The sequence below is a fragment of the Podarcis melisellensis genome, assembly GCF_964234715.1.
Source record: "Podarcis melisellensis genome assembly, chromosome: 7".
Classification (NCBI taxonomy): Eukaryota; Metazoa; Chordata; class Lepidosauria; order Squamata; family Lacertidae; genus Podarcis; species Podarcis melisellensis.
The window spans coordinates 32,826,999-32,839,692 of NC_138539.1; the positions used below are offsets into that span (position 1 = coordinate 32,826,999).

At 38.6% G+C, this 12,694-nt stretch overlaps 1 protein-coding gene across 10 annotated transcripts in view; it reads left to right on the forward strand.

Annotated features, from left to right (window-relative positions):
• EYA1 (EYA transcriptional coactivator and phosphatase 1) overlaps window positions 1-12,694 on the forward strand; it is an 82,960-nt gene that overhangs the window by 32,533 nt on the left and 37,733 nt on the right. For 7 of the 10 annotated variants that reach the window (XM_081919726.1, XM_081919730.1, XM_081919729.1 and 4 more), the window contains 4 exons: window positions 6,272-6,354; window positions 6,737-6,923; window positions 8,242-8,384; window positions 8,979-9,062. In XM_081919726.1, coding sequence (XP_081775852.1) covers window positions 6,272-6,354; window positions 6,737-6,923; window positions 8,242-8,384; window positions 8,979-9,062 — 497 coding nt within the window. The remainder of the gene's footprint in view (window positions 1-6,271; window positions 6,355-6,736; window positions 6,924-8,241; window positions 8,385-8,978; window positions 9,063-12,694) is intronic. The other 3 variants (XM_081919728.1, XM_081919735.1, XM_081919727.1) reach the window with 1 other exon arrangement.

Sequence of the window (12,694 nt, forward strand, 5' to 3'; positions counted from 1 at the left end):
CATGTTGTTTTGGTTTTGTGGTTTTTAAAAAAATAATAATAATTGAAAATGCAGGTAGCCAAATGAAGATGATAGCAATGTATATTATGTGCAAAACTAGATAGATTTTAAATGCAAATTTGCAATGTTGATGATAAATTAGCATTTTTAATTAAAACCTAAGTTTTAAAGGTCTCATCAACATAAGCATTTTAAACATGGCTATTATATTATGTGATTCCAACATTACAATGACCTTTATTGTAAAATTCCATTTCTTGCAGCATAGTTCTCTGCTGTGATAGAAAACAGAGCAGTGTGAAAAATTGTGTCAAGAATACAAATATAAACTGACATAATTTCATCCCTTAGGTGTGTTTTCTTTGTCTGTAAATTTAAGATGACATTCCCTACAAGTTAACTTGTCAGAATTATTTAGGTAATGTTGGCAGTATAATTTGGAAGTTCTTATAAGTATTAGATGCTATCAGTTGTGGTTTCTCCCCCAAAGTAATTTAAATGTTTACTTGATATTGTACATGCCTAATATATTGTATATTTCTTTGTGTTGGTACTTATGGAATCCAGTTCTCCTTAGGAATAGGGAAAGGGATTCAAAACTAACCAGAAACATGATATCTAATTTTAGACTGGGTCAGTGGGAGCTATGCACGTTGAATCCCTTGGAAACCTTAGAACAGATGTTATGAAGCAGAGAAGCCTTAATGTCTTAACTGTATCAGACTTCGTTGATGCAGAATAGCTTTTAGGATGTATTGATCTAGTCCTTAGCCAGTAAGCAAAGGAAACATTTACCTTTAGAACTGACAGCAAACTTAGAATGGCAGAGGTGATGATCTGACATAAGGTCTGGATTAAGACACATTACCACCAAGTTTTAAACAGAAAGAATAAGATTTCTTTCAACTGGTTATTATTATTATTTTTAAAAATGGAATTATGTCTGAGTCACATCTTCTTTTGTAGGATCTGGCAGCTGCTTCAGCCTCATTTTTAAATATTGCTGAATTTTGTCGTCTTCTTCTTTTGGAATAGTGGCCTTATCATATAACAATTCAGATATGGTTAGCAGCAACATTGCTGAGAGCAAAGGCAGCAGAGTCAGGACCGTGATTCCGGCATCCTACATTTTTCATATTCTAAATGCACAAGCACTTTTGCATCCTTCTGAGTTTTCACAAATCACCAAAGAGCGATTTTCACAGAGGTTCAAAGGGTTCAAAGATGTGCCTTATCTTCTCCTAATTAGTATAAGTTGAGGACTATAGGGAAGTTGCATATGTTGGTAGCTGTAGTAAAATAGTTTGAAAATGGCATTTGCTTCTTTCTTATCCATGAATACTGAGTTGTACAATCTGAAATGGTACAGTGGGTCTCACTTCTGCATAGGATTGATAATTCTAATCTGAGGTTGTGGTGGTGAAAACTGAAATAGCTTTCTTTATTGTGGATAAGTTAATGCAAAACACCTTTGCTCCGGCTTTGCCCATCCTTGGTTTTAGCTCCGCCTGTTGCTGGCATGCAGCCTTGGTCTTACGTATGGAAAGCTAGCTCTGGACCCTGTAATGTATATTCTGTTTTTATTTTGTTTTTTAATGTTACAGTTTTGTTGTCCTAAAAAAATTAATGGGTGTCAAACCTTCAGTAAGTTAGGGACTTCCCCTGCATGTGGCTCCAATGGGTTGAGCAGAAAAGACCAATAGTGAGTCTAAAAGTTATGAAGGTGGATTCTGCATGTGCTGTAGAGGGAAGTGAGGGGCAGATGGGGCTCACCAACCTGGGAACGTAGCCCATCTAGGAGAAGAACTCTGTACCAAAACCTCCACTGCCTTGCGGGATACCTTCGGGAAAAGAAAAAGCCAAGGAGTAAACCCTAACAGGAGTCCATGAGAGGGTTGGATGGTGCCTTGTACACCTCTTTCTGGCAGCTTCTGCAGCCACGCTCGTGCCAAATGCATTGCTCTGCTTTCCTTTGGACCTCATCAGCAAAGCCGAGAGAGAGGTTTTGTCAGGATATCCATACACACTGCTCAGGTTTGCATCCTGGGGAGGTCACTTTGGTGCTTATAACACAGCAGTTTGACTTCACCCCCAGAGGTGCCCTCCATTTTATCTCAAGACAGACGGATGCCAACAAAAACACTGAAAGAACTTCCCATTTATTCTTACTCTCTGCTTCCTGTTTTTAACCAGTTGCTGTTTTTAACAAACAAAAAGACTTCTGTTCTTATCCCATGACTGCTAAGCTTACTCAGGAACAGATAGGTAGCCGTGTTGGTCTGGGTATCTGAAGAAGTGTGCATGCACACGAAAGCTCATACCAAGAACTAACTTAGTTGGTCTTTAAGGTGCTACTGGAAGGAATTTTTTTTGTTTAAGCTTACTCAGGAGTCTTTGGTGGGGTATTTTGTCAAAAGTGTTCTGAAAGTCTTACATACACAGCGTTATGGTCCTAGCATTACTCATGAGCCAATTGTTTCAGCATGATTACTTATTTATAAAATGTACTTTTAATTTGTAAAGGTGCAAAAATGATTTTTGTGTACTTTTATAGTTCATTGGGTTAGATGTTGGCACTCACTCTTTTTTGTTGATCTGTATATCATCTGATACAATAGCACTGCACTTTTGTGGCATGACATACCTTATTAAAATGTGGCAAACTTTAAAGAATGTTTTAAGTACTCCTAAGCTGATGTCCTTGGGTGGTCTACGTAGCAGTTTTCAGAAACCTGTTTCACATTTGTTATGGTCTGTGAGACCCTACTTGCTCTCCATAGGAGTCAGTAATGGCATAAGATGAAAGAGATGTTTGTTGTAATATGCTGGCCTAGGTGCAATAACAGTTTTCATTGGCTCTTGTGAACTTTCTGCCAATATGCAAGAAAGGCAAGTTTACAATTCTAAGCATGTTTACTTAGCCATAAGTCCCAATAAGTTCAGTTGGGCTTACCCCCAAGTAAGTAGACACAGGATTGCTGCTTAAGTGTTATTTTAGATGTTAGATATTTTTCTTGCATTTCTGTGAAATTTATACATTAATACCGGTAGATTCTATATAGGACTACTTCTATGTACATATCCAATTAATCACAAACAATAAAATGTTTATTCTTAAGAAATGTTGCATAAAGTGGTTACTTGGTCAGCATGATCCCACTCATGTTTACTTCGGAGTAGGGATATGGATATCTCTTAGACCTCTTCACAGTTCCAGAAGAAACAGTAGCCAACAAGAATCTTTGCTGAGCAACATTCGACAATTATTTTAATCACTGTCCCGAAATAATGTCCTGAATGCTTAGGCACTGATATTTATTTTTATTTTCTGTATTAACATGAAGGTGAATGCTTTTACTAAAAGCAAGTATTTGAAAAAATGGGAGTTGAAACCCCTTCTTCCTGCTACTGAAATATCTCTTTGTTCTACTAAAATGTTAATGTGTGTCTGTTTTTTCATATACAACTAGTCCTGATTTCTCCAAAGGCAGTGGGTTGGATCCTGAGAACTGCAAGCAGAAGAAAGCTCACAGAAGGGGATTTTCCCCACTGCAGTCTTCTGCACTCCCCGCTCAAAAGCAATCTGTCCTGAGGGTTGCAGGATCATTCAGAACAGGGTGAGATTGAACATGAGAGGACTGCTGTGGAAGGGGTGAATTGACACCTTCTGTGAGCCCACTATTCATTAATTCTCTCTTTCTGTTAATTTTCATTTGCTCATCCTGTTCTGTTCTGGAGGGTCCCCAACCACAAGGACCAGCTTTTTCGGGCAGGGTGGAGGGGGCCACTGGGAGGAAGTTTGTAAAGTCCCCCTCTGCAAGTTTGTTTCTGCTTATGGTTGTCAGGATCCAACCTGATGTCTTGAGGTATCCATAGTAAGTGTTGGTATAACTGGATGGCTCATGAGCATGAGTATAAATAACTTTTTATTGTTTTCTCTAAGGCATTTAGAGAGAACACTAGTTAATGTAGACTAGTTTATCTAAAGGATTACCATGTAAGTTATTTATGCGGTAAATCTCATACTTCATCTAAGGCACCTCCAGAAATATGGATCCCATTATATGGCATTTACAAAATTAGAGAAGGAACATTTCCAATATACTGTGTAGTTTAGATTTCCTTTTTAGACTTTTAAAAGTGAGGGTCACTTTTTACAAAATCATTTTAATTACAATCCTATGGAAGAGTCAAAAGGCAGTGCTATTTTTCTAGAAAAAGAGGTGCGAAAACTCACCATAAACGCCTCCCCTGTTCTATTATAATGGCAATGGTGCCCACCTGAGAGGTGCCAGCTACAAAAAAAGTCCTACCAAAAGATATCTCTGTCCTAGGAAGTGGCTGGAATCTGAAGGATCCCTCTACCACTCTCCTGCTTGTGTGTGTGTGTCTTAGATACAGTTGCAAGCATATCCTAACGTCATTCTCTCAGATATCTTTGGACCATTGTTCCTCTCATTGGTTCTCCTTTTGGTACCTTAGTTCTTAGCTATTCTGTAATCATGATAAATGAAAAAGGCAGATTATGAGGGTGCTTTGCTACTTCAGTGCCTCCTGGAAATTGCAGCTTTTTGTATTCCCCATTCCCTCTCCCCTCCTCCATACACTTTCACTATTAAGTGTCCATATGTTCACATTTGCTTTTGGGCCTAAAAGGAGGTTGCTGCCCTTTTAGAAATTCAGCTTTGTAGTTAAAGGCATTAAAACAAGAGTGCCCATCTGTCCATTTTGGACAGCTAAGGTTGAGAGAGTATTGCAGTGTCCAGGCACATTTAGGCTATGGCCTTTCTACTTGAAATGTCATATAATAATTCTCGTAGTGTCAGGGGCAACCATAACTTTTCAAGGAAAGAGAAAACTGCTGCCCAAGGCTGTATAAAGAACATTTAATGAACTATAATTATCTGTGCCATTATTGAGAAGCCCATAAGGTTCATAGATTGTGGTGAAAACTTCTTTTGTGTTTCTATAGCATGGAAGAAAACATTATAGCAATAATAAAAAGTTTCATTTTTAAGGAATACAAAGTATAAGTCTCGTTAACAGCAATAGAAGTTTGGAGTTCCTAGTATCTTCCAGGATATGTGTCATTCCCCCCCCCAAAAAAAACCAAAGTGACATTGAGACATATTTTAATAATATTTATTTATAAACAAATAAATCAGTGGAGTTTCCAAGTAATTTTTTTAGGACCACAATATCTATGTAGTTTTGTAGTGATTTGAAACTTACAAGGGTACATAAGCAGAATAACTACATAAGCAGATATTGCTCTGGATTACTATTTAAGACAGTAGGGGGAGATCTCATATTTGAATGCTTATCCAAATAAAAAGCTTCCTCCACATATTTCCAAGGAGTAGCTGTGTTCGTCTGTTTCAGTAAAATCAGATAATATTAACCTATTTATTATGACATGGACTAGAGTTTACTTAATCAGTGCTTGACGTGTTATCCGGATACACATAGTTTGGGAGGGCGTGTAGTAAACAGGTGGGGGGGGGTGAAATATAGAATGTACAGGAGATGATAATTATGTCATTAATAAGGGCCAGTCACAAAACATGATAACAGACAGCCTGGAAATTGATAAGCCAGGAAAAATAGATGGTCACCTCCCTTGAACAAAATAACTTCAAACAGAGACCACAATGTGAAATGAATTATACACACACACACACACACACGTGTATGTGTATCCGTAACACCTTAGCCTTCTTGTGAAGTAGACACTAGTCTATGAAAGCTTATGCCATAATAAACGTTAGTTTTCAAGTGCCACCAGACACTCTTGTTGCTTTTTCTCTTCACATAGAAAATCAGCATGTTAGTTTTCACTATTTTCAATAGTGGAGGGAGTCTTTTATATGAGGAAGCATTCTTAGCATAGGAACCTTCCACCTGTAGTTTGAAGTGGCACTTCACTGAAAGAGACACATAGTGAAAACTGTGCCATTGATTCTACTGATCAAGCTTTGCGTCATTCTATTATGTTAGGTATAACATAAGAGCAAAGTTATTTTGACTTCTGATTCTACTCTTAATACATTCCATTTGAATAACTTTTTAGCTTTCAATCTAGAAGCCTGGAAGTAATGATTTATCATTCATTCACTCACAGTATAGTCTTGCCTATGACACAGTAGATTACTTATTGTACCAGCATGTGAAAAATTCTGTTTTGTCACTGTTGATTTGTTGTGTTGTTCTTTTTAGAGACATTGTATTGACTATTCATATAAACTTTCTTCCTTTTTTTGTTCTGTTTCAGGAAGCAGTTTCACTACATCATCTGGAATATATGCTGGAAACAATTCACTTACAAATTCTACGGGATTTAACAGTTCGCAACAGGTAACTATATGAAAATTATGACAGGGTGCCAAAAGTGTGTTTTGAGAAGGATAATACAACTCATATCTGTAATTCTACATAAAATCTTGAAGTTCTTTAGAATTTTGAGTATTACCTTAATGTTACTTGTAACAGCCCCTCTTTATTGCCTTAAAAAAATTATCACGATGATATTTAGACCCAATTCTGATATAGTTTTTCTAAAATTCAATTTCCTATTTATGCAAAATAAATAATGTTTGTGATTTCCTACTCTGCAAAATCCAAGATGGCAGAGAAATTGAGGCATCTGTTTCCACTTCCACTTTAGAACGCACACCAAAAAGTAAGCAGCATGTTGATGGGAAAATCTCTAATACAGCTTTTTTCTCAACTCTGGTAGGAGTATCCTTCTTACCCCAGCTTTGGCCAAGGTCAATATGCACAGTATTATAACAGTTCTCCATATCCTTCGCATTATATGACAAGTAGCAACACCAGTCCAACAACCCCTTCTTCCAATGCGACATACCAGCTTCAAGAACCACCATCTGGCATCACAAGTCAAGCAGTTGCAGATCCTACAGCAGGTAAATGCATAGATTTGATTGTACCTATAGGCCACAATTTGGTACTTGAAATGTATTTTTAGAAGAGTTCTGAATGTATGGTGGCACTTATTAAGAAAGGACTGGCTCAGCAAGGGGAAAGTGGACAGCAGTGAGTTTTTAAATACAGGTTTTCCTATAGTTACCACCTCAAATAATTTATAAACACCAGCATTAAAAAGTAAAAACACAGATTACAAGATGTGTTATAGTCTTTTCAGATGTTGAGCTCATTACTCAAACTTTAGCTAATATTTGCTATCATGACTATCCCAGTGTTCATGACTGGTAGGTGGGGTAAGCATGGCACACCATAGCTTCTCTGGTGGCACTGCTGGTGGTGGTGGCTCCACTGCAGCAAGAACCCGAAGTGTTGCCCAGGTGGGTCTGAAACTACCATCGATGGTAGCTGGTGGGAAGTCCTGAAATGGGACATTTCAGGGGTATCCACAGCTCTGCAGATCCCCCAAAGAACTTCTGGTTTTAGGGCATCTTAATTGGACCAGCCTGCAACAGGCACAGCCAAAAAAAGGATGTGTAAGAACTTCACTAGGCTTGCTTAGTCCAGCTGCAACCCTGCGTACATTTACTTAGAGTAGACGCCATTGAACGCAGTGGGACTTCTGAGTTGGATTGCACTGAAAAGCTTGACTGCAAATTGCAAGTCCATATTTAGCTATAATAATCCCCAGATGTTCCAGTCATCACTAAGCATCAATCCAGAGGGCTTAGGGAGGAGGGTGGCCATTGGATGATAGTCAATGGGAGAAGCTCCAGCAGTGAGTTTTATCCCACCCCATTTGACCCTCTTTGCCCCATAATATTTATCAGAGATGTTGGTGCCCTACTTCCTCCACACTCCAAAATTTAAGCTGAAAGTTCTCCACAGAAGACATAGTTTTAAACTAATTCTAAACTATCTTTAAACTGATTTCAAGAGCAAAGAATGTGAGAGCAAAGAACAAAGTTTACAGGAATCAGTGAGCTTTTAGGTTAACTTTGGTTGGCTTATGTTCTATGAATTCTTGGAAGCTGGAGGATGTTTTGTTTTTTAAGAAATAACCCCTCCAAGTATTGGAAAGGAGAATTTTCAGTTGACTTCATTGTTGTATATATTTGGGTTAGGAAGAATTCTGACTTCCAGGAATTAGTGTACCACTAGTAACATAAATACATATGGTAATCTATTACAAAAGTACACCAAAACTTTGTGTGGCCATTTCAGTGCATCATACTTAAAGAGAAACAAAATCAAAGAACTACAACTAAACTAAAATATAAGCAATTTTTTCTTCTGAAGCAGAGTACAGTACAATCCACAGCCCAGCAACACCCATCAAAGATTCTGATGCAGAAAGGTTGCGTCGCAGCTCAGATGGCAAATCACGTGGTCGAGGCAGAAGGAATAATAATCCTTCACCACCACCTGACTCCGACCTAGAGGTATTGTATATGAAGTAGCTATTTTATTTATTTATCTCTCATACTCTTCAGAAGCATTGGGGCGAGTTACAGCATACTAGGCTATTAGATGTATAAAACCAAATTCCAGCACATGAAAATCCTCAAAAGCAAAGCAAAATTATAAACTCTAGCTATAAACCATTCCACTCCTACTTAGTCTTATATTTTGACCTTTCTCACAAGGGAGTTTCCATCCCCTTCAAAATTACTCGCCCCTAGATTGTGTCCTCTGCTTGCTGAGAGGTAATAGCTACCCAGGGCATTACTGCAACACTTCTACTGCTTCCTGCTGGAAGGGCACCTACCTAAATCTAATGCAGGAATAGGAAACCAGTCACCTCCAAATGTTAATTCTTAGTAGAAAAGTATGTCGTTAATGTGGAGATGTTATATTACTTATTGATGTTGTTCTGAAATGTATGGGTTTCTCTAAAATAGTAAGAAAGGATAGCTTTGTTATGGTACAACATTCAGAATAGTTTGTTCACGTGTACATCCATTGATCAAAGCTTTTTTCCTATTTTAATTATCAACTTTACAGAGGGACCCATTGATTTGGTTATCTTTTTACAGAGAGTATTCATTTGGGATTTGGATGAGACAATCATCATTTTCCATTCCTTGCTTACAGGATCCTATGCTAACAGATATGGGAGAGTAAGTACCATGACAGTCAATGTCTATGTCTTTGTGCAGAAAGAATCTATAGTATGGTGTGGTAGTGAAGTAAAAAGTAAAGTAGGAGAACTGTCTAATGGTACCCATCCAGGTTTTCAGTGCTGGTGGCACAAAAACAAAATTAGTAGTATACAAGATTGTCAGATCATACATTGCTTTGATCTAATTATCAGTGTAATCCCATGCTTGTTTCCTCAGGAGTAAGTCCCACTACTTATTTCCAAACCAGTGTGGTTAAGGTTTTATCCTATAGAGTTATTTGACCAGGTTTATAAATTAGAAGTGAGGAATTAAATAATTACATTCTATTAACGAACAAACCAACCAATATTTGCATGATTTTAGTATCAGCCACTGGGAAACAACAGCAGAAGATGGCTATTGCACTCATATTCTTCTTGATTGCTTCCCATAGGTATCTGTTTGGTCACTGTCAGAAACACCATGCTGGACTAGTTAGGCTTTTGGCCTTAATTTGCAGAGTTACCCTTAAATTCTTATTACTGTCTCTGGGAGTTTCCCAGCTGAACATTCATGCTATTACGTTCACACAGAGGTTATAAGACATCATCAGCACTTGGTTGCTATCCTGCAATTTCCAGTTTAATTTCCCATCACCTTTTTAATTGGCCTTTCTGCAGTTGGAAAAATGATGGGCTATTTGCACTAGAAAGTGTGGGTTAACCACATTTATTTGGATTAACCACATAAATGACCTGATTGCAAGGGCCCTATGACATAAGAAGTCTCATATCATGCAGGAAGATCATATTCTATGGCTCTTCCCATTACATTAGTCCAATTTTCAACCTATGAAGCTGCCTTATACTGAGTCAAACCAGTGGTCTGCCTAGCTCAGTATCATCCAAACTGACTGGATGTGGCTCTCTGGGGTTTCAGGCGGGACTCATTCCTACATGGAGATGCCATGGACTGAACCTGAGACCTTCTGCATGGAAACAGAGCCTCTAGGACTGAGCTATAGTGCTTCTCCTGTTCTCCAAGGATTGATACTGGTATGGGAACAGCTGCAGCATGGCTTCCTCCCACACAGTCTAGGACTTTTCACAGTATCCCAATGCACCAGAACGAGTAGTGCTGCAGCTGCTCCCACAATGCTAGGCCCAACTATCACCCTCTCCTAATATTCTAAAACTTCTTCCCTTGAATAGCATTACTGCCCCATAATTCCACTACTGGACTTTGGGATGTGAGGAAGTCTTTCCCACCCCAATTAAATTGATAATATATATACTATACTAGTAAAGAAATGAATGTGTTGTCCCTATTGAGTGAAAGCAAAGAACTATGTATAAGATTATGAAAGGGAGTTTGCTATGGCAGATGTCCAAAAAAAAGAGTGCTTGCACTGTATGACTCAGTGTAAAAAAATATTTTAATTGAAAAAAAAGGCACTGAAATTGCCTCCAATACTTTAAGATAGATCAAGCACTTTAATCTATAGAGAATTGAATAAATAACTTTTGATGTGTGTATGTCAAAGCTATCCTGCTTTTAAATAAATGGGCTCATGTGTATATCTCTGACATGCTTCAGAATGATGATGTGATAAAGCACTGCACGCTACCCTTAAAATATTAGTCAATGTAATCTCTGCTTCTCTTGTTCTTCGTATGAAGTGCTGTTTTTACAAAGGCTAGATTAATGTTTAAGAGCACAATCAAGCTTTTCAGTGTTTGCTGGAGGAGTTTTTTTCTTTCTCATCAAAAGGGTGGTGTATGTTTTTTGTATATTGTATTGCCGACAGTGCAATCCTGCTCTCCCTTGATGTTGATGTCTGGGGTGCTGGTGATTAGGATATTGTGCAGTCTTCTCTTTGGTGGCCTCTATTTGCCACCAGTTGGAGAGGCTCTACTGTAGCTGCCATATTTGGTGGTTTTCCTATCAGTGGAACTCTCCAAAATAAGGTGGGATGCTGGGATCCCCGAAAGGGCTTGATCCTAGATCTTCTCTGCTATTCCAGTTATATAATGAAAAACTGGGGGCAGGAGCTGGGGGGCACTTCAATGCCCTGGCTGGTTCGATGCAGCAAGTTTTGGGATTTGGCAGTCAGTCCTCTACTCCACCTTGTTGCTCCCTGGCCAGGGTTAAGATTGCTGTGCTGCATGAGTTTCTCATACTATAAGCAACTTTAGTGTGTTAGAGTGAAATTTGATTCATCCCCGAATGAAAGAAGCAACAGCAAACAAAACCTCATGTGCTCATTAGAATGCAGTTCAGAGCAAAAAGGAATTGGCCAATTCAGGACAACAACTTTTTGCTCAGAAGTGTCATGAATGTGCATTGTACAGTTTGCCCAAAATCGGGTGTACATTTTAAAAGTAATTCTAGGGTTACAGAAACCAGTGAATGCAGCATTAGTGAACAGGGCTCCCCAGGTGTACACTGTGCAAGTGTATTAATACTGCACATGTACAAAGTGGCATTTGATTTAAATAAGAGGCTGGCCACATCTAACCTTGCATGAGTGATTTGCATTTATATACCCAGCATCACATTTAAATCAGGTGCGATCCCTGCGACGGGGTGAGCTCCCGTTGCTCGGTACCTGCTCCTGCCAACCTAGCAGTTTGAAAACACGTCAAAGTGCAAGTAGATAAATAGGTACCACTCCAGCGATAAGGTAAACGGCGTTTCCATGCGCTGCTCTGGTTCACCAGAAGCAGCTTAGTCATGCTGGCTACATGACCCGGAAACTGTACGCCGGCTCCCTTGGCCAATAAAGCGAGATGAGCGCCGCAACCCCAGAGTCGGTCACGACTGGACCCTAATGGTCAGGGGTCCCTTTATTGCTGTTACAGCTCTGTTTCAATGAGAGGAAGAGAAGAAGCAAAGCAATGAAGTTACAGTGACAAGTCAAGGGGGGAGAGATAGTAATTTTGGCAATGATCAAAATTACCATTTTATCTTCTTCAGTAATTCTGCCATAGTAGTGGGTGGAAGTGAAGAACTCCAGGTTTGATGCATTATATTTTTAGACCTTTTAAGATGGATCTAAATAGCTCACTTAAAAAAAAAAGATAGCGTTATAACAAATATATCTGACAAACCGATGTGTTTCGAAACAAAAAAAATTACACTGATGTTGTGGATGCTAGCCATGGGGTGCTCATGAGATTCACATTTCACATTTCTCACACCAATCATGATGACAATAGATGTGGCTGAAGGGGATGTGTGTGCATTTTCTCATTAACAAAATACTGTCATTTGAGCGCAGGGCAAAAGCAAATTCTCTGCAATATAAGTACTATCTTAAATAAAGATGTTTAGATTTCATTCAAAAAAATGACCAACAGCTGTGCTAAAAAAGAAAGTGTGAAAGTGCTGGATATATTCTTCAAATGTTTACAAAGAGAGATGCCTTCTGCAGATTTGTGTCTCTAATCAAATCACCTCTTGCAGCGTTAACAGCTGGCATTCACCACAAAGTGGTCAATGCCAAGTGCTTCATGAAGGATTATTTGAAACTATTTTAAAAAATCAATTGCTGCATAACACAAAAGACGCTAAGAAAAGTTGTAACATTAAATGGTTCAGGTGTAACATCAAACCATGGTTTGATACTATATGAATGAGCAATTTTGGGT